The sequence below is a fragment of the Salmo trutta genome, chromosome 24 (genome assembly GCF_901001165.1).
Source record: "Salmo trutta chromosome 24, fSalTru1.1, whole genome shotgun sequence".
Lineage (NCBI taxonomy): Eukaryota > Metazoa > Chordata > Actinopteri > Salmoniformes > Salmonidae > Salmo > Salmo trutta.
Genome location: NC_042980.1, coordinates 16,481,187 through 16,508,137, shown reverse-complemented (window position 1 = coordinate 16,508,137; position 26,951 = coordinate 16,481,187). Strand labels below are relative to the sequence as shown.

Genomic DNA, 26,951 nt, shown 5'->3' with positions numbered 1-26,951 from the left:
TGGTGATGGAATTGTACCTAATTGAACTGTTGGGATTGGCAGTGATTGAAATTGATGTAAATAATAGCGGTGGTGGCGGTTGTGGTGGTGGGGGCTATAGTCTGTTGATTTAATCGGAATGTTTCCTACCGTGACACACACACAGGAGGTATCATCAGGAAAGCCAGGGACCCAAACACTCATCTCTTTTTTTCCATGCCAAAGTGGATTTCTCAAATGCCTCTTCCAGCTCCATGCGATTAATCATGCTCATGAATACTAAAATGGTCTGCATGATGGGGTTTCTCAACAGGAGCTCCCTCTTGGAGCAGGGAGGAATGACTCTGGTTTGCCTGCTAGTATTTCAGCCTCTCAGGGAGAATAACAGAATAACAGTGCAGTCGCTCAAAGCGTATCAACAAGCTCCTGCAGAGTATAGACGCTGGTGCTGCCAATATCTTTTGTCAAGAAATTAAGTTGACAAGAGGACACACTTTTTTTTGTCCCCTTTTGTGTTTAGTTATTTTATATTGGATATAAATGTGTAATTGAGCATTTATCTTGCGGTGGATAATTAATCTGGGCTATTCCAATGTTCCTAGTTCATTCTTTGTTCCTTGTTGATATAACTCCCTGTGTGTTCACACTTGGTCCACTGTTTTGATTATCTTCCCACCAATACAATTCGCACATTTCATCACACGTGCCGTCAAACTAATTGCTGGGAACATGTAATGCATAGTTTCCATGTAAGCAAAATTATATCTGACTTGACAAGTGCTTTTTATTACAATGTGTTCAGTTCTACCATCTCTCTAGATACAGTATAGTGTCATTATAATTCAAGCCATAGAAGGGAGATGGATTTCGAGGCGAGAGCTTGGAAGATTAAATGCTAATTCCTATACCATTACACCCTTGTGATTGATTTCAGCACTAAGTGGGCTCTAGTTTTGAGTGTTGCCATTTTTCATATGCACGCACATCTTTTTTTCTTTATGTTTAAGCCTCTCTGTACACTTCTTGATTTTAAATTAGTCTCTTAAAGCAATAAAGACTATAATTGCCTTGATTTTCAATGGCGATGGATAATAGTTAAAAACTTCTCAAGGTAAAAGTCTCTCCATGACTTTATTTAATTCTTTAATTTTTTCATTGTCCCTTGTCCCTGTTTGAACTTGAATGTCTTGACAGATAGTGTAGAATTGTGTGACGGTTTATTTCATTATTTTCATTATTATTTAAATTAGGCTTGTCAGCTCTCTCGAGTAATCTCAGAGAAGATGGCACACATTGTCACATAGGCAGGGCATCCTCCTTGGCACTAATAATGTGAAATTATTAATAAATAATACATGTCTGTCAATCTCATCACTGTTGAATTAAGTATATAGAGCACACATATGTACAAGAAATACCGATAATTCTCGTGAGACTGTAATAAATGTTTGAAAACGCAAGTCATCATTGCTTTGTGTTGTGTGAGAGAATATACTTTCACTGTCAGAATGGATTCTATGTCTTTAATCTGTCAGAGATATCCAATTCAAATATAACTGGATATGTTATTTCATTGATTGGTGATGTTAATATAACCTGACATTAATATCTTGTTTGGGTTAGGGATGTTTTGAAGAAGATGATTTGATAGTAGTGATATGAAACCTATGTGAAAGACCAATATTTTAGGAAATTGAAAGACATGAATAATCACCTTTGCCTACAGCAAATAAAATAAAGTAAAATGTAATTTATCACATGCGCCGAATACAACAGGTGTAGACCTTACAGTGAAATTCTTACTAACAAGCCTTTTAACCAACAATGCAGTTTTAAGAAAAATAAGTGTTTTCAAAAAATTGAAAATTAAAGTAACAAATAATTAAACAGCAGCAGTAAAATAACAATAGCGAGGCTATATACAGGGGGTACCGGTACAGAGTCAATGTGTGCGGGGGCACCGGTTAATCGAGGTAATTGAGGTAATATGTACATGTAGGTAGAGTTAAAGTGACTATGCATAGATAATAAACAGAGAGTAGCAGCAGCTTAAAAGAGGGGTCTGGGTAGCCCTTTGATTAGCTGTTCAGGAGTCTTATGGCTTGGGGGTAGAAGCTGTTAAGAAACCTTTTGGACCTAGACTTGGCACTCCAAGTCTAGGTCCATTGTCTTTGACAATTTTTAGGGCCTTCCTCTGACACTGCCTGGTATAGAGGTCCTGGGTGGCAGGAAGCCTTGTCCCAGTGATTTCCCTCATTAAAATGCAAATCAATTTATAACATTTTTGACATGCGTTTTTCTGGATTTTTTTGTTGTTATTCTGTCTCTCACTGTTCAAATAAACCTACCATTAAAATTATAGACTGATAATTTCTTTGTCAGTGGGCAAATGTACAAAATCAGCAGGGGATCAAATACTTTTTCCCCTCACTGTAGTTTGTTGGTGATGTGGACACCAAGGAACTTGAAGCTCTCAACCTGCTCCACTACAGCCCTGTCGATGACAATGGGGGCGTGCTCGGTCCTCCTTTTCCTGTAGTCCACAATCATCTCCTTTGTCTTGATCACGTTGAGGGAGAGGTTGTTGTCCTGGCACCACACGGCCAGGTCTCTGACCTCCTCCCTGTAGGCTGTCTCATCATTGTCGGTGATCAGGCCTACAACTGTTGTGTCATCGGCAAACTTGATGATGGTTTTGGAGTCGTGCCTGGCCATGCAGTGATGAGTGAACAGGGAGTACAGAAGGGGACTGAGCACGCACCCTTGAGGATCAGCATGGCGGATGTGTTGATACCTACCCTTACAACCTGGGGGCGGCCCGTCAGGAAGTCCAGGATCCAGTTGCAGAGGGAGGTGTTTAGTCCCAGGGTCCTTAGCTTAGTGATGAGCTTTGAGGGCACTATGGTGCTGAATGCTGAGCTGTAGTCAATAAATAGCATTCTCACATAGGTGTTACTTTTGTCCAGGTGGGAAAGGGCAGTGTGGAGTGCAATAGAGATTGCATCATCTGTGGATCTGTTGGGGCGGTATGCAAATTGGAGTGGGTCTAGGATTTCTGGGATAGTGGTGTTGATGTGAGCCATGACCAGCCTTTCAAAGCACTTCATGGCTACAGACGTGAGTGCTACGGGTCAGTAGTCATTTAGGCGGGTTACCTTAGTGTTGTTGGGCACAGGGACTATGGTGGTCTGCTTGAAACATGTTGGTATTACAGACTCAGTCAGGGACAGGTTGAAAATGTCAGTGAAGACACTTGCCAGTTGGTCAGCGCATGCACGGAGTACCACGTCCTGGTAATCCGTCTGGCGGCCTTGTGAATGTTGACTTGTGTAAAGGTCTTACTCACATCGGCTACGGAGAGCATGATCACACAGTCGTCTGGAACAGCTGATAGTTTCATGCATGTTTCAGTATTACTTGCCTCGAATCGAGCATAGAAGTAATTTAGCTCATCTGGTAGGCTTGTGTCCCTGGGAAGCTCGTGGCTGTGCTTCCCTTTGCAGTCTGTAATAGTTTTCAAGTCCTGCCACATCCGACGAGCGTCGGAGCCGGTGTAGTACGATTCAATCTTAGTCCTGTATTGGCGCTTTGCCTGTTTGATGGTTCGTCGGAGGGCATAGTGGGATTTCTTATAAGCTTCCGGGTTAGAGTCCCGCTCCTTGAAAGCGGCAGCTCTTCCGTTTAGCTCAGTGTGGATATTGCCTGTAATTTATGGCTTTGGATCGGGGTATGTACGTACAGTCACTGTGGGGACGACGTCATCGATGCAATTATTGATGAAGCCAGTGACTAATGTGGTGTACTCCTCAATGCCATCGGAAGAATCCCAGAACATATTCCAGTCTGTGCTAGCAAAACAGTCCTGTAGTTTAGCATGTGCTTCATCTGATCACTTTTTTATTGACCGAGTCAAAGGTGTTTCCTGCTTAGTTATTGCTTATAAGCAGGAATAAGGAGGATAGAATTATGGTCAGATTTGCCAAATGGAGGGCAAGGGAGAGCTTTGTACGCATCTCTGTGTGTGGAGTAAAGGTCGTCTTGAGTTTGTTTTCCCATTGGTTGTACATTTAACATGCTGGTAGAAATGAGGTAAAACTGATTTAAGTTTCCCTGCATTAAAGTCCCCAGCCACTAGGAGTGCTAAAACACAAAATAGCACAATTGATTAGGGGATCGTAAAACGGCAGTCATCTCCTCCGGCGCCATTATTCACTGTTACGCTCAATGAATGTGTGTAACTTTTAGTCAACTCCTAACTTTTCAAGCAACTCTGGAAGCACTGATCATTTACATACCTTCCTTGGAGATCAGTGGATCTTCTTGTATTGATAAAAACTACCTGGCCCGTGTCTGCTGCAACAAGGATCAGTCATACTTTATAGCTCCTTATTTCCCCTCAGCCTGTCACAACAGTGAGCCATCAGAAAACAAAGCTCCCTTGAATACCTCGTCGCTGCCGTTGGATCTATCTTTAGCCCCATGTCTGTCACGTCAGTCCTGTTGACAACATCAGACTAGACATGTGCACCTGTAGGAGTGCTTTGTCTTTTCACTGCTCCTGGGAAGGGGCCAACGAGTTTGCATGTTGCGTAAGGGGCCATGAGGGAGGTATTGAACGCTAGAAGTGTGTCCTCTCCCCTCTCAGGCCACTTGGCCACTGAGTGGAGGGTGGAGGTATACCAGAAGTGTAACAAGCCACCAGGCACTAATGAAGCCCAGTGCCTTGGTAGTAAGCTGTAAATGAGGAGTGAAAGGTAATGATCAGTACAGGCCTTAGGGCCTTCCTAGTATCTACTCTCAGCCACCAGCTGCTACCTGTAAGTCCTTTGCCATGCTCCAGTTAGCAGGTTGACGCAGAAGAGAGTCACTCGCTAGCAGCTCGTCGTTCTCTGGGGCTTCTAGGCCCACTGCCCATGTATATCAAATGTCCTCAGCAATTTTCCCATTCCTCCTCCACTCATTTTATTACATAGTCCCCAATAAATATCAAAGCCAGACATGGTCGTATGTATGCTGATTATGCGTTGCTTTTCATTCCACACTGTAGTGTACATGGTCTTTGGGTATTCTTTACAGGATCTTCTATAGGTTTAGCATTTCCAATATATGCCCTCTTGTCATGTGCATCATCATCGTTGAAGGTACCTATTCTGGTACAGTATCAAAGGTATCATCGTAGACATTTTCATCCAATGAGGTGCTATCCCAGTCACATTGCCGGTATTGGCTCTGAATCCAACTGCTGTGACATTTAATTGCTTTGAAGTGACTTCCACAATACTTTTTGGAAAGCAATTTTTAGACTTTGAACCTTTAGCCTTGAATTTTAAGGGAGTCCACAGTAGAGTGATCTGATATGATGTACAACTCACCTCAGCTGCAGCATGAGGGCCTTCGAAAATGGAATGTTCCAGATTTCAAATGTCATTGAATGGCTATTTTCTGTGTATGGCAGGATCAACAGATCCTGAAAATGCATTATATTGGCTAGAGAGCCCATTTACCCACAAGGCTTTTTCAACTTCTCTCCTGAGAATATGGCAGTTTTTCAAACAGCATTTCCTTTCAGTAGCAGAGGGAGTTTCCTAATACTAGTTTTTTTTCTTATTTTTTTTCTTTTTTGTGTAAATTCCCTTAGGATATTATTTTTTTCTTGCAATGAAACATCTTATTGTAATAAGAATGAATTTGCTCACAAATCAATAATTCTTGGCACAACCCTACGAGTTGCGAGTTTTTGGCCCAATTTGAAATGCAATGACAATGACATTTTGTAATTGTGACATTGGTTTAGATATTAACATTTGACAGTCCGACATCTCCTTTATATTTGACTCTCCTGAGGACGCAGACCAGACCACCATGTCATTATGTTGAAGGTAAAATGTGACACGATCATCTGTAGGCCTACTGTGCTGCTTATTTGAACATTTGCAAATTCATTCAAGGACATTTATCAGCATATAACGTTATTTAAAAACATGGGACATCCCTCTAATTTGGAGTCCTGGCATGGTGTAGTATGCTAGGGGAATACAGTGTTGTTCCATATTGATTGATGTAAGTCCTAGCTAGAATCTGCTATTCCAAATAACACCTATTGGGATATTTCTAAAAGGATGATGCCTCCGGTAGTGAGGAAAACACAGATGGCAATTTTCAGATCAATGTTGATATTTTTAACTCTCTTTGCCTATCGAATTGAGCTACCACTCAAAAAGGCACGATCAAGTTCCTTCGTAAACCTCAATCACTTTGTTTAAAATAGTGTGATATCTCAATAGTATTCGTGTGGACACATTTTAAGTTGTAAAGTGTGAATATTAAAATAAGGAGGAAAAGGTACACTGACGTTGACGGGAGGGATGGGTAAAACTCCTCTCTCGTTCTTTCTGTTTTTACCATAATAACACCTTTACTGTCTCTGTGACTCATAAATATAGTGCCACAGTAACTATGTTTGTTCTGACTTGGCATTTGCACAAACATTTACAGTATCATTTTCTCAGGCCCCCCTTAACCTCTTAAATGTAACTAAATGTAATCGAACATGTAATCTACCCTTAAAGCACAGTAGATAACTACCTTGGGTGTGTCCCAAAGACAGAGCAGAGCTTTCCTCTGACCTGGATCAATGCTGGCTATAACTCAGTCATAACTCTTTAGCCATGGGGTATGACTCTTAATCAGGGGGTGGAATAGGTGGGCAGATTAAATCAATGTCCAGAGCCAAAGCGCGTTAGGAATTTTTTGAATGTTCCTATTGCCTAACCTTATGCAATAGTTCTGTGAAATTGATTCATTTATAAAGCAGCTGGACATTTTGACATCATGAGTACCTCTTGACCCTTCCCAAAATGACTAATATGTCACTGATGGCTATGTTGTTTTAGTTCTATAAGATGTAGCGTTTGCTCTAAGCATCAGGCCTGTAAACGTATGGCAGCAGGAGCCATGGGAGGTATACCAGATGGCAGTGCACATATGCTTTGGGTCTGTTTGGCCAGGTACACTGATGAATACTTCTGAGAGTTGGCCTACCTTTTCTGGCATGGAAATGTAACTTGAACACCTTTAATTCCCAACGCTGGCTAATCCCAGTTCCGGTGAATAGGTAGAGTAACTTTTTCTACAGTGATGGGGGTCCTAATGTTTTATATGTCAATTGAAATAGGTCCCTGTCAGTGTAGGTTGTGAATGTGAAATATTGTGATAACACTTTTTATATTACACATTGGCTTGCAATGACTTGATTTAGCTGTGCAATTGTCTGTCCTTTTTTTTACTGATTGTTTTAAAACATTTTCACAAGAGTGTTCATGTAGATTACAGGATGATTAGCAAGCCTAATAGCTATCGAGGGTCAGGTGCTTCGAACATGACAGACTTGCCCTGTGCTACTCTGAAACGCTAAAATCATAGCACAATTAGAATCAGTCCATGAGTAAATCCACATCTAAGTGGCAGTAAGAAGCTTCCTTTCTACATGGCATTGAGTATGCAAAGTAAAGACAAGCACACCTTAGTGGGGTAGTGTTTGGAATATGAATGTCTTCCTGTATTAGGCCCAGGGAAAGGCTTCATCAGCACAGATAATGGGAGAGGTGATCTGACTGACACTCTGCTTGATTACAGACACTGGAGTGACAGGAAGTAATTGCGACTCACGAAGGCAGCTCATATAGCTGTTGATAAAACACTGAATGCATGCATAAGCCTCATTACCTCGCAACCACATTTGCACATTTTCTGTATTACAATGAGATATCTGTATGCCCCCACACATCTTTAGTTTGTGCCTTTGAAGAAACATGGAAAGTATAGGCTATTGCCCACACACACACATCTCCAGTCTGTGAACACCATTGTTCATACTCTGTCTCACTCTCACCAGTATACTAATCACTGTAACAACATTCAATATTTTTTTTTGATTTAATTCGCTTACCTGACAATGCGAGGACAATCATATGCTTGCATGCATGTGTAAATGTGCTGTGTCTGGGGAGGCAAGAAGGAGTAGAGCCCTATTTCTGCATCCTGACAACTCTGATAGCCGAGAGGACAGGGATGAGGCTGGGGATGGGCTGGTGCTGCCGCAAGGTTGCGTTGGGACACTTCTCTTTATTTCACCCTCGCAGCATTCTTAATACTAGATGACTCACCAGAGGCCCACTTTGATACTAGGATATTAGCAGGAAATAATGTCCCCCTCAGCCATTACAGCCCAGGTCCAGGTCCAGATGACAATACACTGAGCACTACATTAGGCAAAAGTATTGTATGGCTGTTCAGGGCCAGAGCTAAGGAAGGGGGAGCAGTAGTGCACTGCTTTGCACCCTACTATGACAGACCAGGTACCCTGATATACAGTATTCTGCACTATATCACCAGAATGGAATTCGCATAAACAGTGCAATATATGTTTATCTTGTTGCGGGCATAAGCTGTCGTTTTCTAAAGATAGGCCTTTTCAAAGCTATTTAGCGATGAAACGACATTACGGTTATTTTTGTTTTTTTAAACAACTAACTGATCGACGTCGATTCAATTATTTGAATTCCATTTAGTTTGGGTACTTCTGTGAGCTCAATGCTCAGTTTCTGTAGAAAAATCATATCAAGCCTGCACTGTGTGATGTAGTAGCGAGTGGTAGATTCCAACAGGCCAATATTCTACATCAGAGATGGGAAACTTTTATGGGGGTGGGGCCCACAAAAAATCTCAACTTGTCATGATGGGCAGCAGTTGCTTGCAGGGAACAAAATCAATGGGGGCCCCCCATCAGGTCATTTGGCCAAGTTTAGATAGCTAGCCGCAAATCTAACTTAGCATTCTAAATACATTTTGCTGACATGGACTAATTGACTGACTATAAGTGACTTACATAACAAGAGAAAAACTGATGATGCACAACTTGTGTATTCTAACTCTCAATAGTAAGTTGAGACCCCGACTGAGTTCCTAAAAAATGTAATAAATAAAAACAATTTTGAAACCAGTTGCCCATCCCTGTTCTACATAGTTTAGTGCAGAAAACGGGGTAATTAACTACAGGGTCCATAATCCATTGCGCACCCGCTTGTCCGGTCTGTGTGGAGCAAAAGTATGCCTTATTTACTTTGAAGAACTACTAAAATAGTGATTTTGTCAGACAGCATAGAGATGAGATGATGACATGGAATAAAATGTAAAAAGTCATAAAATAAAACAAATATTTTATTAAAGTAAAGTAATGTGAATAAATTATGGTTAATAAATGATAAGCAGTAATGGGCAATCACTATCAGCATAGGACTTGTATTAATTGTTTTATTATGTGTTGTTCTATCATTCAACCCATGTAATGGATACCACCCTGCATACCACTGCTGGCTTGCTTCTGAAGCTAAGCAGGGTTAGTCCTGGTCAGTTCCTGGATGGGAGACCAGATGCTGCTGGAAGTGGTGTTGGAGGGCCAGTAGGAGGCACTCTGGCCTAAACAATGTCCCAGGGCAGGGATTGGGGACACTGCCCTGTGTAGGGTGCTGTCTTTTGGATGGGATGTTAAACAGGTGTCTTGACTCTCTAAGGTCATTAAAGATCCCATTGCACTTATTGTAAGAGTAGGGGTGTTAACCCCGGTGTCCTGGCTAAATTCCCAATCTGACCCTCATACCATCATGGTTACCTAATCATCCCCAGCTTACAATTCGCTCATTCATCCCCCTCCTCTCCCCTGAAACTATTCCCCAGGTTGTTGCTGTAAATGTGAATGTGTTCTCAGTCAACTTACCTGGTAAAATAAAATAAATAAAAGTAATGCATAGTGCATTTAATGTAAAAAAAAATATCGAAACTGAAATTGAAAACCGTGATACATTTTCTTATAATCAAACCGAAACCTAACCGACCTCAAAAAGCACTAATCGCTCAGCACTAAAGCTATTCAAAGAGTATGCTGTGTGAACCACTCTTTCTTCTCTGCCTAATGCGGAATTGTATTCCATTGTGTACCAACAAAAATATATCTGTGTGTCCACTGTGCTGTTTTAACCTTGGACATAAAGGATATACAGGCTACCTTGGTTGAGTGGAGAAGTTCCTTGAAAGCCCCTTATGGGATGTTGATGTACGAGAAACTCATTTTAAGTGATGTTTTGCTCTGTTGAGACTGCGGGAACACTGCACGGTCTAAGTGTCGGAGCGGAGGAGCTCTTTGTGGGTGACACGTCTGATGGAGAGCTGCACTCAGACCTGTGGCCAGTGGGACCTCCCTGACTACTTCCAACCTTTGGCCCATTAAAGTGTCCACTAAACAACTGTCTCTCAAACTTTTCCTTTATACACAGGCAGTGACCTACCTAAAGCTTTTGAGTTTTCTTTGGACATGCAAACTAAACAAACCTGTGTTTAAGGTGTAGGCAACAGTCATAAGCTGTGGTAAAAAAAAAGAGTTAGCTGCGAACAAACTGTGTGTGGGTTTCAACCTCCTGCCCTCACTGGTGGGTGTTAATTCTCTACTTAATGGCTGAGGTCAGCTCAGCTTCTGCCAGATGAAGCTGAACTGATTCTCAAAGTTTGGTTAGCCTGCAGGTGTCTGAGTAAATTACATCTCAATTCTATTTGGGTAGTGAGCGAGAGAGAGAGGAGACTTCGGAAATTAGGTCATTTTTAGAGGACTGTTTGGGCGACATGGTTGGTTGCTTTTAGGTTTTAACAAAACATGAAGCCTACATCATCAACACACTTAACATAGCAATTTTTTTTTATGTCAAGAATCATTGGTTAGTCATAACGTGATCAGATTATTTAGCCACATCACTGGTCTTCAACGTGATATTGCATTTGGGCTAGTGTGTGGAGACTACTAAATGGAGGGAGAGCTGAATCAGCGTCCATGGCCCTACAAATGGCTGTTTGGGAAAATGGACTGATGATGTCGATCATTAACTTTTAATTCAGTTCAGTGTTTCATGGATGTCATCAATTGCAATGGGATTTCCTTCTGAATGGTAGGCTATATCATAAATCCTATTTCACGCTGTTCTCCCTACTGGCTACACTGACGACTTATTGGCAATGTTACACTTTCCATTATAAAAATGGTAGGACACAGAAGCTAGAACGACATGGAAGGCGTTCGTTAATACATTATGATCCATGGACAACTTCCAAATATTATAAACTGATCACTCATTTTTGTAAACAAATCTGAATCCTACAGCCATTGTCAAATCAACGTTTCCTCATGTTGTGTCTCATGATTCCTTCATTTACTGTAAATGTTTGGCAAAAACCACCATGAATGTTTTTGAACGCTCAGTAGGAGAGAGGGATCATAAACAGCAGAGAAACACATGTCTTTGTCCTCAAGTGGTAAGTGGAGCTGGCCATGAATTTCATCTGTGGGCTGCTGGCAATTTTAATTTCATTTTGTTCGTAGGGAGCTGGCTGAATGTTGGGAGAACAGAATGATTGCATGGGGAGAGGTAACAACTCTGACACACATTTCTATATGTGTGTGTCTGTGTGTGTATGCGTGTGTGTGTGTGTGTGTGTGTGTGTGTGTGTGTGTGTGTGTGTGTGTGTGTGTGCGTGCGTGTGTGTGTGTGTTTGAGGAAATGCTGTCTGCCACTGTCTCATCCAACCAGATTTATGATTACTGTTATAGGCTATTTCTGGCATATTGCTATGATGTTTTCAATGCCTTTACTTTGTGACACTAGCTAGTGCTGGTATCTGATCCAAATACTGGATGTATTAATGCTTTGGATTGATGGATGCTGCAACATGTTTTCATGCCTGACTTCACAGTCACACACCATGGGTAATTCATATGTAGGGATTCCTCCCATCAGGCACGAGTGACTTTGTTATGCAGCAGATTGTCATACAGTACATTGCACAGGCACACCCTCATACACCACCCTTTTAATGGTCGGTATTGAAAATACAGTAACATGTAGAGTCAACAAAAACACACACTAGAGCAATCAACACCTCTAGATATCTGATGGTTGAATTATTATTCACTGTCATAGCTACCTGTTAGAGCCAAAAAACAACAACAACCAATGGCATTCTCTTACCGGTAGACCTGAAAATATCTGTCAGTTTTACAACAATGGGCTCTTTAATTCAATTCAGTAGTGGTTGCATGCAGAGACTGGTAGCCAATAGGCAGAGTGGAACATAATTTGTCTGATTCTCTATAATAATGGTATGGGAATAATAAAGCATTTTATTTTGTAAAGTGGTTTCTTGCATCAAACACAACATTTTCAGTCACCTCCTTATCTGAAGGTGGATAAACAGGTTAATGTCAAGCCCTGCGTGTTTTAAAAAAAAATGGTCTCATGGAATGTAGGCATTGAACACCACACATTGGCTGCTACTGTAGGCTGAATGATAAAACAGCAATTTCCATTGTTTTTCTCCATTGTTTTTTATGGTAGGCCACTCTGCTAGGCCTACATTATGATCAAATAGCCACAGTAGCCTACTTCACCACTGTTAAAACTGTAACTTAAAAGTGGGTACAGCCTCAGTGTTCACAGTAAACACATGCTGGAAGTTGCACAGAATTTTCACAACGTTCGAGTTTGCGCTCAGCAGACCTGACATTTTCTCAGTGCCCAAAGAAATTAGAGGGAACATTGTATGGGGGTCATGAGGAATCTGTGTGACTGAATACCATCTCTGTTGTTTGCAGGTGACCATCTCCGGGTATGTCCCCAGGGCAATACCTGTTGCAGTTCAGAAATGGAGGACAAGTTTGGCCAACAAAGCAAGCTGGAGTTAGAGAACCTGGTTGATGAAACTAGTAAAGAATTACGAAGCACCTTCGTCTCCAGACATAAAAAGTTTGATGGTAAGAGACACTCTCTTTCAATTATTTGTTTTGATATCTCACAAGTGGGAGTCTCTCACCTCATACTAAAGAGCCACTCTCCCGCCCTCTGATCATTCTCACCTCTCTTTGTCACAGAAGAGGTTTGCCTGCCTAGTCCTTAGCATGACTTGATCTGTTTTCCTATTTAACTGTACACAGGTGTGCCGTTAAGGTTATGCCGCCGCTACGCTCTGCCTATTGTGGCCCACAATTTGTGGCGTTCCTGCTTGTGGGCATTCCACTTTTTACTTCTATTGGTACATTTTTAAGCTAGGACTCCAGTACACAGGTGCGAGGCGGGTGTGCTCCATAACGTTGGATGCCGACTGCTGATAAACCCACAGAAGAAGAAGAACAGGCGGGGCAACAATGGTAGCCATCTAGCTAGGACATCGGTAGACAGCGTCCTTCGCCCCTGCCTTTCAGGCACTGCTTTCCCGCAGTTCTGTTAACAACGGTGAGGGCAGGTGTTCGGCATGCGGGAGTGAAGGACACTGTGTTATAGCTAGCTAGGAGGACGCCGGTAAACAGCAGGTGGGAGGCTGGTGGGAGGTATAAGGCGGGGGCGCCACCAGCAGCTAGCCATCTAGGACACCGGTAGACAGTGTCCTTGGCCCTGAAAATTATCTCTGATAATACTTATTTTACTTTTGACCCACTTAATCGTATAGACAATCAGGGGAAATTCAGAATATCAAAAGTGTCACACAAGCGTGAAGATGGTGTGCTTGGAGTGGGGCGTACATGCTGGAACCAATGGGATGCTCGAGGGAGAGCGTTCATGTATTTGCAGGAATGCCCACATGCAGGAACGCCCCGCATTGCGAGTCACAATCACACATTATTGGGTTTTTCAGCTTTCGTTTTTTGTGTTGGGTGACTTTACCGAAAGGAATGTTTCCGTTTCAGGTAAGAATTATCTTCACTGCTTTTCTTCCCTCGTCTCCTTTCGTAGCTAGCATCACACAGCTAGCTACTGAGACTTGGCTAGCTTGCCACAATGCTAGCTATCCTACCGACTAACTTTTCCACCTGAAATGGTAGAATTGCTAGCTCGCTCTCTTGTTTAGCTCAACCCACTACCGACCGTCCTAGAGTCACTGCTTATCAATCGAGAGCCACGCTTTTGTTTGTCGCAAGAATAACAAAGAGCTATCTTCCTTTCGCTAATGTTGTGCTAACTAACTAGGCTGCTAGCCCACTTGGTAAGCCCAGAGACTTGGTAAGCCCACGCTGCAAGGCGCAAGCTAACTTGGCTAGCTCGTTGGAAAGCAAGGTATCCACATAAGCATTGCTTGCTAGCTCAGACCGACTTCCCTACCTGCACATACGGTAGCACAAGCACTGCTTGCTATAAGAACCTAGCTAACGCCTACACAAGCCCACCACGACTATAGCTTTTACGGAGAAAAAAACAGAGAAAAAAAATGTATGAAATGTATGCATTCACTACTGTAAGTCGCTCTGGATAAGAGCGTCTGCTAAATGACTAAAATGAAAAAATGAAAATGAGCTTTTATACACAGTTCCCGCTCCAGCTAGCCATTAGGCACCTAATAAGCTAGCTCACGCCTTTCAAGGCTAATTTGCAGCAGGCGATATCAGGCTAGCAGGCCTTTTTCCAAGAATTAAGAACAAAGGAAGGGTAATAGTGGCTTAACAACGGCCTAACCTGAATCCCCGGATCAACAAATTATGTCCACTGCTACCTCGCCTGAGGCAGGCACATAAACCACCTTGCTCTTGCGCTGGCAGCTCGACGATGCTGGGATGCTGGCTGCTACTGGCTCTCCCACCTACTGTGGTATTGCCAGCTTGCTCTCTCATTCAGTACATTTAACTTTCAATCGTTTCATTGGCTGATCGGATACACCACACCGTGCTACGGTCAAAAGAGATTCTCTAGACCGAAGAAGCAATGCTACTGGTGCGGATCTCTTTGGCTAACAAGGTGCTAGCTATAGCTAGGTTATTACCCCACTGGGTGAACACTGGATGGCTAACACAAGAGCCTTGCGGCTAAGCGTTGACTATCTCACGCATAACCCAGTTGTCAATCTTTTTTCCCAGAGTTATAATGGGACCCATACTCCATGGGAAATGAACATGCTCAGTCAGCATTCTAACGAGTCCTGCAAGTTTTATAAGGTTTTGACCAAGTACCGGCTCATGCTAACTTAAGCTATGCCACTAGCAATCACGGTTAATGCTAACTACCACCACCTAGCTGTTGTTAGCTTAGTTCCCGTTTTCTAGTTCGCCTAGCATTAACTTGCTTTGTGCTTACTAACTGAACCGGTCCCTCAGGGAGGGACTCCCTGAACCGGTCGCTCTAAGCTGTGTTCCTGTCTCGCTCTATTCACCTAGGCGACTGGTTCATATCAGTCGACCTGCAGGAAACTTTTTTCAAATAAACTGCCAGCACACAGGAGTTTTCTAAGTCTTGCTTGTCAAGGCACAGCCTAAGAATACCTCGCTGTTCTATTTGGGCTAGTGCTAGCTCCCTGAACATTCAGCAAATGTGTAGAGGCAGCTTTCACACTCCTGAGAAACACACCTACGTACATAGACGATTACCTGCTTTGCTTCCCATCCCTGGAGCAAGCGGTATGTTAGTAGTTGATGCTATTCTTTAATAACACAGACCCCAAAGCAAATCAGGGGAGGAAAATAGGGTTATTCAAAGTGGACAAATCATGCTTGGAAGTAGATGGTAGATGTTCATGCTCCCCTGTCCTCAGTGATTCTCCCCAGTGATTCTCTTCAGTGATTCTCGCCACAGAACAAAGGGATAGGATGTAGTTTTATAACCCAGCCCTAGCCTGTGGTTGACCAATTAGAATTCCTTGCAATATAACTGGGCCAATGGCCAAATAACAAGTATCCTATTTCAGGTTGGACCAACGAGAACGTGCCACATATAGCTATGAGTTCAGGATTGACATTCCTAACAGATGTTGAACTGAAAACCAACTATTTCCATTGATAATTCCATATTGTCCGTTAGTACTCTGTTGACTTTTAGTACTCTTGACCTCTCATCATCTGCGTTGTGTATTTATCTTCAAAATATTCTTACAGGTATGAAACACAGCTTCATTTGAAAACTACATCTCAAGCTCAATCAGATAAAGAGTTGTTGTGTGCCAACACAGAGAATAGAATACCAACAGTTGAAGTCGGAAGTTTACATACACCTTAGCCAAATACATTTAAACTCAGTTTTCCACAATTCCTGACATTTAATCCTAGTAAAAATTCTCTGTCTTAGGTCAGTTAGGATCACCACTTTATTTTAAAAATGTGAAATGTCATAATAATAGTAGAGAGAATGATTTATTTCAGCTTTTATTTCTTTCATCACATCCCAGTGGTTCAGAAGTTCACATACACTCAATTAGTATTTGGTAGCATTGCCTTTAAATTGTTTAACTTTGGACAAACGTTTCGGGTAGCCTTCCACAAGCTTCCCACAATAAGTTGGGTGGATTTTGGCCCATTCCTCCTGACAGAGCTGGTGTAACTGAGTCAGGTTTGTAGGCCTCCTTGCTCGCACACACTTTTTCAGTTCTGCCGACACATTTTCTTTAGGATAGAAATCAGGGCTTTGTGATGGTCACTCTAATACCTAGATTTTGTTGTCCTTGGAAGACCCATTTGCGACCAAGCTTTAACATCCTGACTGATGTCTTGAGATGTTTCTTCAATATATCCACATCATTTTCCTTCCTCATGATGCCATCTATTTTGTGAAGTGCACCAGTCCCTCCTGCAGCAAAGCACCCCCACACCATGATGCTGCCATCCACGTGCTTCACGGTTGGGATGGTGTTTTTCGGCTTGCAAGCCTCCCCCTTTTTCCTCCAAACATAACGATGGTCATTATGGCCAAACAGTTCTATTTTTGTTTCATCAGACCAGAGGACATTTCTTCAAAAAGTACGATCTTTGTCCCCATGTCCAGTTGTAAACCGTAGTCTGGTTTTTTTATGGCGGTTTTGGAGCAGTGTCTTCTTGCTGAGGGGCCTTTCAGGTTATGTCGATATAGGACTTGTTTTACTGTGGATATTGATACTTTTGTACCTGTTTCCTCCAGCATCTTCACAAGGTCCTTTGCTGTTGTTCTGGGATTGATTTGCACTTTTCACACCAAAGTACGTTCATCTCTAGGAGGCAGAATGCGTCTCCTCCTGAGCGGTATGATGGCTGCGTGGTCCCATGGTGTTTATACTTGCATACTATTGTTTGTACAGATGAACGTGGTACCTTCAGGCGTTTGGAAATTGCTCCCAAGGATGAACCAGACTTGTGGAGGTCTTCAATTGTTTGTCTGAGGTCTTGGCTGATTTCTTTTGATTTTCCCATGATGTCAAGCAAAGAGGCACTGAGTTTGAAGGTAGGCCTTGAAATACATCCACAGGTACACCTCCAATTAACTCAAATTATGTCAATTAGCCTATCAGAAGCTTCTAAAGCCATGACATACATTTCTGGAGTTTTCCAAACTGTTTAAAGGCACAGTCAACTTAATGTATGTAAACTTCTGACGCACTGGAATTGTGATAAAGTGAATTATACATGAAATAATCTGTCTGTAAACAATTGTTGGAAAAATGACTTGTGTCATGCACAAAGTAGATGTCCTAACCGACTTGCCAAAACTATAGTTTGTTAACAAGAAATGTGTGGAGTGGTTGAAAAACGAGTTTTAATGACTCCAGCTTAAGTGTATGTAAACTTCCGACTTCAACTGTAGGTGTAATGCTGGATTCTCTCAGGCAACACTCTCGGATGCCTGCACCACGTCACTCCGACAGCGCCTCTTCCTGTTACACAGGGGTGCTCGGTCACGCTCAGAATATGTCTCTGAGTGCTGGGGTTGATTGCGTCCACCATCTCAGTAGTAGCACTTGGCCTACTGAGGATGAGAGACTTCCAACGTTGGGGTCTGCCCAACGTCTGTGTGCACGGGTCACATCAATCGTCAGATAAGGTGACCTTCGCATGTATCTCAGCTCTCCGTCACTGGAAGAGCCCCTCGATCTTCGTTTCTGTCACTCCCTTAGGGGTAGTGGCAACGAGGAAGGTGGGGGCGACAGACGAGCTGGGGCGCAGTTCACGAGGGGAATGCAATAAACGAAGTTACCTTGAATTTAAATTACCTCGAATTGTTGACAGCATTTCTTTTACAAAAACACTTTCTACCCTCCCTGTCACATTTTGATCAGAACGGACAATACAGCTGTGAGGGCATACATCAACCACCAGGGCGGCACTCGCTCACTGCGCTTTTTAAGGAAAAGAGAAGGGAAAGGGGGATACCTAGTCAGTTGTACAACTGAATGCTTTAAACTGAAATGTGTCTTCCGCATTTAACCCAACCCCTCTGAATCAAAGAGGTGCGGGGGGCTGCCTTAATCGACATCCACGTCTTCGGTGCCCGAATGTCAATTATACAGACTATACGTCAGGATTATTCTGGGGAGCAAAGCACACCTTCTTTCACTACTTGTGACTCATGTCCGAAGCCTACTAAATGTAGGAGCTGACTTATTGTCCACAGGGAATACCCATCACGGGGAATGGAAACTCCATCCCCAAATGGTGAAACAGTTCTCCTCTGAGCCTCATACTCCCCACTAGTCCGAGTGCGCGAAGTCCCTCAATGGCCAGGCAGGCTCTGGTTAGCGCATATCATTCTTCTGCGGTACGATGAGCCTTGGCAACTCCCGTTATGCAGGGATCTGCTGACCCAAGCGAACGGAAGAGATTTTCCACACTCTCCCGAACGCCATCCTGGCCCGTGAGAGACAGGCCTGCCTCTCTGAGTCGTTGAGACTATCCAGAGTGCTAGGGCCTCTTCTACATGTTGTATGGAAATAAGTGGCGCATATTTGAGAAGTGGTGTGAGCAAAAACTGATCATTTCTTCTGCCGGACCTTTTGGACAGAGGGAAAGCTTTCTCCACGGTTCTATCTAGCCGCTATCTCGGCCTGTCATATAGGCTTTGACAAGAACATGGTGGGAAAACACCCCTGATAAACATCCCTTGTTATGTTGTTTCATGAAGGGGGCGCGTCGCTTATGACCAGTTCACAACCCTTTAGTCCCACCATGGGATTGGTCTATTGTGCTTGAGGCTGTTTCACAGCAGCCTATTGAGCTGCTGGAAAGTGTGGAGATTAAACATCTCTCCTTTATCACTAGAACCGCTGGGCCTTTCAGCATATATGTATCCGCTAGAGAGCGTTGTCAGCCGTCCCCGTAAGCATACACATCAGATTCCTATACTGTGTTATCAACCTAAATAAATACCGTTTAAAAAGAATATTGATTGATTGAGTGTCTTAAGAATATTTTGAATAATTGTATATCGTATATTTTGAAGTAAATAAAATGAATGTAAGGAAATGTTTTAGACTACAAAGGAAACTGCAACACGTAGGCCTCGCCTATTTTATTTTCTCTGTCAATAAACATTACAGTGTAATACATTTGCTAAATTTCATTGGTAGATTTGATTTGTACTAGAGTTATAGTAAGAAATAGAGTCCACTTACCCAGTTACAGCTTATTTTGACAAAGTAGAAACGAAAAAGAGATTATCAACCAGCAAGGTGCGCAGGTCAAATTATTTGCCATAAAGCTAGGCCTAAGCAGCAACGTTTGATAAATAGCCTAATACATAAATAATTGTATGCATAAACAATGCATAAACAACAAGTAGACTACAGTTATAGTAAGTAATACAGTACAGTTACAGCTTCTTTTGTCAAAGTAGAATGAAAAAGAGGCGCAGGTCAAATGCGCTTTTGTCGCTCTTTTCTACCCAAACCGCGCCATCCCTCCTAGACTCCTGTCTCACTGCCCGGTTGGAATCACCTTCTTAGTTGGCCCTGTTCTGTTTTTATCTGCGGCGAGACTCAGGCATCGGAGGTGGTGGCTCGAAGTCAACATCTAAATCGGGTGAAGACCCATTGTCATCAGCAATGTCGATTTCGGGCTCAATATCCGATCCTCCATCCGACTCCAGCTCATCTAAATTCTGCAGCATCTGCAATGCTGTCAGTGCATCCATTGTGAACTACACACATTGTACTCTGAACTCAGTGTCTGATTTGACTCTCACCGAGGGAGATTTATATACCATTTCCAGCCTTACAATAAAAACATTACAGTTTATCAATTTTATTTTTTGATTCTATTAGTAATAGCAGTCAAATGATTTGCAGCGAAGGTAAGTACCAACATTTGATAAATATGTTTTATAAACAGTGCATAAACAATTGTAAAGGATACATTGCATAAATAAATATTTGTGAAAATATTGCATGAAGAAAGATTCATATTTGTGAAAATATATTCCTTCAAGTAAAGAAAACAGAGTCAAGGCTATATTTTTCATTATTCTACAAAGGCATACTGCAACATGAAGGCATCGACTATTTTCGTTTTTCTTACAAGAAAAACATTACAGTGTAATACATTAGATACATTTGATTTGTAGATTCCATTATAACTAGAGTTAAAGTAAGTAACAGTGGTGTAAAGTCCTTAAGGAAAAATATTTTAAAGTACTACTTTAGTAGTTTTTTGCAGTATCTGTACTTTACTATTTCTATTTCTGACTACTTTTACTTCACTATATTCCTAAAGAAAATAATGTACTTTTTACTCCATACATTTTCCCTGAGGCCCAAAAGTACTCGATACATTTTGAATGCTTAACAGGACAGGAAAATGGTCAAATTCACGCACTTATCAAGAGAACATCCCTGCTCATCCCTACTACCTCTGATTTGGACTCACTAAACACAAATGCTTCATTTTTAAAGGATGTCTCAGTGTTGCAATGTGCCTCTGGCTATCCGTAAATTTAAAAAAACAAGAAAAGGGTGCTGTCTGGTTTGCTTAGTACAGTTTTTCCCAATTGTTTACTCACTAAAACGAGCCCATGAGGCACAATTACCCAAACCTGTAACTCATTTAGAAGAACCATACACCAGAGCTGCAATACTTCTGGCACATGTTTTACTTTACACTCCGATTGCAATTCTATAACAAACATTTTACAAAACACAACACACAATTCTCTACCTATGGCACCACCATCACAACTAAAATCTCTTGTATTCAAGAGCTAAGCTCAATTCCCAATTAATCACTTTCACTCTTGACATGTGCAAACACTAATTGCGTGAATGTTCACTTTGCAATCAGACCGTGTTGAACTATAAAACGAAATGTTTTCCATTTGTGTTCCTCTCTTGTTGTAACAGTATACAAACAGTATACAGTATAACAACAACATCTTACTCTTTACACAGAAATAGGTTCTGATAGTAGTGTTTTGAATGTCACGTTAGTGTGATCTCGGTTGTCAGTACGTTAGATTCATTTGATGTTTGTCTGTCTCATTTGTATGCAGAGTTTACAGTTTTTCCCAATTGTTGACACACTAAAATTGGAACTTGAAACGCAATCACGGAAACCTGAAACTCATGTACCAAATCCCTAACCAATTCTGCAAAATTGCAAGAACAATTCTATATCACACTTTTTGCAAAACACTACATACAGTTCTCCACATTAGGCACAACCTCTTTAGTCCCTTTGGAAAGCAACACCAATCACAATGCCAAGCTCTATACATCAATTGGCAACACCCACTCCTCACAGGTGTAAACACTAGTTGCTGATTTGTTCACTTAGAAATCAGAGCTTTAGCAATATAAGGCCACAGATGAGCTCTCCTGTTTTGGAGGAAAGTGGAAGTCAATGGTGAAGCAAGATCTAAAGGTGAATGAGTGAGAGGAAGACGAGGACGAGGAAGGACAGATGTCTCAGATGAGATCAGGGCCACATTGGTTGACAATGTGCTCAACCATGGATTGAGAATGAGGGAGGCTGGGTAGAGAGTTCAGCCCAACCTGAGCTGCTACACGGTTGCATCTATCATCCGTACATTCAGAAATGAGAACCGGTAAGTTACCTACCATCTACACTATGCTCTTTATGTATGTACACTAGTCTGACATATCAGTAGGCCTATGTTACTCAGTGATTGTTGGCCAATGTTACAGTAATGTCATTTCATATTGAAAGAAAATGTATTATTTTAGCCTACTGTAACCAATCATATCATATTGGTGGATCTTCTGCAGAACAGAGATGGCCAGGCCATGGTGGAAGACACCGGCTGTTCACACCAGAACAGGAGACCGCTATTGTGAACATGGTGGTGGCAAACCATACCATTAGACAATGACAAATCGAGAACCACATAATTGAATACAACACAATATTCAATAATATTCACCAGGTGGGATGGTCTACATTGGACCGTGTATTACAGCGCAACCGAATCCGGATGAAACAGGTCTACAGGGTGCCATTTGAGCGAAACTCAGAGAGGGTTAAAGAACAGCGCTATGAATATGTGCAAGTAAGTACTATACTGTGAATTTACTATCATATCAGCACTGTATAGACACATTACAGTACTGTAATCCAGTGTATTGTGTCTCACCATATTGACTGCTCTAGGTCTGTCACATATTGTCTTGTCTGTTTCAGAGAGTCTTGGAGCTGGATGCTGCTGCAATTCAGCACGTTTATATTTACATTGATGAGGCTGGCTTCAACCTAGCCAAAAGAAGGGGACAGGGACGGAACATTATTGGCCACCGTGCCATTGTGAATGTCCCTGGACAGCGTGGAGGGAATATCACCATGTGCGCAGCCGTTAGCCAGCAAGGCGTCCTCCATCACCATGCCAACCTTGGTCCCTTCTACACCGCCCTTCCCATCACATTCCTGGACACACTACATGGCATCCTCATTCCAGCCGAGCAGAGGGGTGGGACCAGAGCAGCCCAGGTATGTTGTCACCATGAGTTTCACGGGCTGCTCTGGTCTGCAACTGGTTCATCGACCACACACAATTTATTGTTCTATACCTCCCACCATATTCCCCATTCCTAAACCCAATTGAAGAGTTTTTTTCGTCATGGTGATGGAAGGTGTATGACCACCATCCCCTCGCACGCATGCCTCTTCCCCAGGCAATGGAGGATGCATGTGGTGAAATTGATGTGGGGCCTTTCTTCGGCTGGATCCGTCATGACCAGAAGATTCTTTCCCCGCTGTTTAGCCAGGGAGAACATCGCTTGTGATGTAGATGAGGTGCTGGGGCCAGACCAAAATAGGCTGCATCCTGCCTCCTAATGTTTTTTTCTTACATTTTGTGTGTGTTTTTGTCTTTGTGTTTAGAGTTTTGAAAGAATGAGCCACTTTCATTTTTTATTTTTGTACAGAAAACACTTTATCTTACTGAATGTTTTTCCTGGTTTTCTCATGTTGGGTATGGAAAATGTTACATACAAAACACAAGTGTTCAAAAATACTGCATTTTAGAAATAAATGACAATGTTTTTGTTACTGTATTGCTTTCGTGTTTATTTATGTACATTTGAATAGGTATACATTACTGTAACAATCTTTTACAACCGGCTACAGTGTAACACTGAAAATGCAAAAGGCATAAAGCTACTGATGGGATATTTATACTGTAGTATGTTGTGTTGCGCACATCAGTGTGTTGGTTGGTAGACAGATCTATTCATTTTGATGCAAAAAAAAAACATTTTAGAAAGAAAACAGTTTTGAATGCGGTGTTTGCTTTTGCTAGAGATTTGTAGAGTTTTGTGTTTGGTGTTTTGGGAATATGGCCCAAAGATTCAGCAAACGTGTGTAAACAATTGTGGAAAACTGTAATTTTGAGCAGGGAGTACATGATTTTGATTACTGTGTTTCATTTTACAAGATGTCTGTGGGGTTTGGGTAAATTAGCTAACTGTTTTGTGTTTTGACTACCTGAGATGTCGTTCAGCAAACATGTGTTAACATTTGGGAAACTGGGGAATTTGAAATGATTTTTAGTTTTGATACTTAAGTATATTTTAGTAATTACATTTACTTTTGATATTTAAAACCAAATACTTTTACTGAAGTATTTTACTGGGTGACTTTCGCTTTTACTTGAGTCATTTTCTATTAAGGTATCTTTACTTTTACTCAAGTATGACAATTGGCTACTTTTTTCCACCACGGGCAAGTAATACAGTCCAGTTACAGCTTCTTCTGACACAGTAGAAATGAAAAAGAGGTGTCTTTTTCCTGGGTGTGAGTTGTTGTGCGCTTGGGGAAGAGGAAGAGCAGGAGGCTCTGCTGCCACAATTCTTACACTATTGTTCTAAATTCAATCACCATCTTCACCCCCCTCCATCCTCATCATTCAGTTCATTCAAATTCAATCATGAAGTTACAACCATCAGTTTCTAGTGGTTTCTATCACCATTCAATGAGGAGAGAGACATACTATATTAGAGCCTGGGTACCAATGCCTTACAATTAATTTGTCTTTGTCCCTTAAAGGTGTACTATGCAGAACTCGCTTCGTTATTTCCTGGTTCCTAAAATTCAAATAGTTTGCCTAATTTCACTTTGTGACAAAACAAGCAAGTATGGTGTAGATAATCATTGTACCGTCTAAGCTGCTGTGAAATACACTATATATACAAAAATATGTGGACACGCCTTCAAATTAGTGGATTCGGCGATTTCAGCCACAGCCTATACTGACAGGTGAATAAAATGGAGCACACAGCCATGCAGTCTCCATAGACAAACATTGGCAGTAGAATGGCCTAACTGAAAAGCTCAGTGACTTTCAACGTGGCACCGTCATAGGATGCCACATTTCCAATAAGTCAGTTCGTCAAATTTCTGCCCTGCTAGTGCTGCCCCAGTCAACTGTAAGTGCTGTTATTGTGAAGTGGAAATGTCTAGGAGCAACAACTGCTCAGCCGCAAAATGGTAGGCCACAAAAGCGGGACCGCCGAGTGCTGAAGCACGTAGCGCATAAAAATTGTCTGCCCTCGTTTGCAACACTCACTACCGAATTCCAAACTGCCTCTGGAAGCAACTTCAGCACAATAACTGTTTGTCTGGAGCTTCATGAAATGGGCTTCCATGGCCAAGCAGCCAAGCATTGGCTGGAGTGGTGTAAAGCTCACTGCCATTGGACTCTGGAGCAGTGGAAACGCGTTCTCTGGAGTGATGAATCACGCTTCACCATCTGGCAGTCTGGCAGACGAATCTGGGTTTGTCGAAGCCAGGAGAACACTACAGTGAGGGAAAAAAGTATTTGATCCCCTGCTGATTTTGTACGTTTTCCCACTGACAAAGAAATGATCAGTCTATAATTTTAATGGTAGGTTTATTTGAACAGTGAGAGACAGAATAACAACAACAAAAATCCAGAAAAACGTATGTCAAAAATGTTATAAATTGATTTGCATTTTAATGAGGGAAATAAGTATTTGACCCCTCTGCAAAACATGACTTAGTACTTGGTGACAAAACCCTTGTTGGCAATCACAGAGGTCAGACGTTTTTTGTAGTTGGCCACCAGGTTTGCACACATCTCAGGAGGGATTTTGTCCCACTCCTCTTTGCAGATCTTCTCATTAAGGTTTCGAGGCTGACGTTTGGCAACTCGAACCTTCAGCTCCCTCCACAGATTTTCTATGGGATTAAGGTCTGGAGACTGGCTAGGACCTTAATGTGCTTCTTCTTGAGCCACTCCTTTGTTGCCTTGGCCGTGTGTTTTGGGTCATTGTCATGCTGGAATATCCATCCACGACCCATTTTCAATGCCCTGGCTGAGGGAAGGAGGTTCTCACCCACGATTTGACGGTACATGGCCCTGTCCATCGTCCCTTTGATGCGGTGAAGTTGTCCTGTCCCCTTAGCAGAAAAACACCCCCAAAGCATAATGTTTCCATCTCCATGTTTGACGGTGGGGATGGTGTTCTTGGGGTCATAGGCAGCATTCCTCCTCCTCCAAACACGGCGAGTTGAGTTGATTCCAAAGAGCTCCATTTTGGTCTCATCTGACCACAACACTTTCACCCAGTTGTCCTCTGAATCATTCAGATGTTCATTGGCAAACTTCAGACGGGCTTGTATATGTGCTTTCTTGAGCAGGGGGACCTTGCGTGCGCTGCAGGATTTCAGTCCTTCACGGCATAGTGTGTTACCAATTGTTTTCTTGGTGACTATGGTCCCAGCTGCCTTGAGATCATTGACAAGATCCTCCCGTGTAGTTCTGGGCTGATTCCTCACCGTTCTCATGATCATTGCAACTCCACGAGGTGAGATCTTGCATGAAGCCACAGGCCGAGGGAGATTGACAGTTCTTTTGTCTTTCTTTGTTGTCACCTTCTCACCAAGCTGCTTTGCGATGGTCTTGTAGCCCATTCCAGCCTTGTGTAGGTCTACAATCTTGTCCCTGACATCCTTGGAGAGCTCTTTGGTCTTGGCCATGGTGGAGAGTTTGGAATCTGATTGATTGATTGCTTCTGTGGACAGGTGTCTTTTATACAGGTAACAAACTGAGATTAGGAGCACTCCCTTTAAGAGTGTGCTCCTAATCTCAGCTCGTTACCTGTATAAAAGACACCTGGGAGCCAGAAATCTTTCTGATTGAGAGGGGGTCAAATACTTATTTCCCTCATTAAAATGCAAATCAATTTATAACATTTTTGACATGCGTTTTTCTGGATTTTTTTGTTGTTATTCTGTCTCTCACTGTTCAAATAAACCTACCATTAAAATTATAGACTGATAATTTCTTTGTCAGTGGGCAAATGTACAAAATCAGCAGGGGTTCAAATACTTTTCCCCCCTCACTGTACCTCTCCGAATGCATAGTTCCAACTGTAAAGTCTGGTGGAGGAGAAATGATGGTCTGAGGCTGTTTTTCATGGTTCTGGCTAGGCCCCTTAGTTCCAGTGAAGGGAAATCTTAACACTACAGAATACAATGACATTCTAGACAATTCCTATTGAACTCTACAGCCCTACCTATGGATTGTGCACCCATGAAGTGGGGTATCAGCCTACTCAGTGACACCCACAGAACACAACTATGTAGAGTTTACATAAATATTAGCGTCACTAAGTAGGCTAATACCCCATTTCATTAGTGCACAATCCATAGGTTAGGCTGTACAGTGCAATATGAATGTTCAGTA

The 26,951-nt window shown here is 42.1% G+C and overlaps 1 protein-coding gene and 1 long non-coding RNA gene across 3 annotated transcripts in view; both read left to right on the top strand.

Moving 5' to 3' along the window:
* The window catches only part of LOC115160818 (glypican-6), a 116,081-nt gene that overhangs the window by 4,670 nt on the left and 84,460 nt on the right, over positions 1–26,951 (top strand). For both annotated transcript variants that reach the window (XM_029711274.1, XM_029711275.1), the window contains exon 2: positions 12,674–12,832. In XM_029711274.1, the coding sequence (XP_029567134.1) occupies positions 12,674–12,832 (159 nt within the window). The remainder of the gene's footprint in view (positions 1–12,673; positions 12,833–26,951) is intronic.
* On the top strand, positions 20,635–23,496 carry LOC115160819 (uncharacterized). Its single transcript, XR_003869121.1, has 2 exons — positions 20,635–22,298; positions 22,430–23,496. It is a non-coding gene; the product is annotated as an uncharacterized LOC115160819 (long non-coding RNA).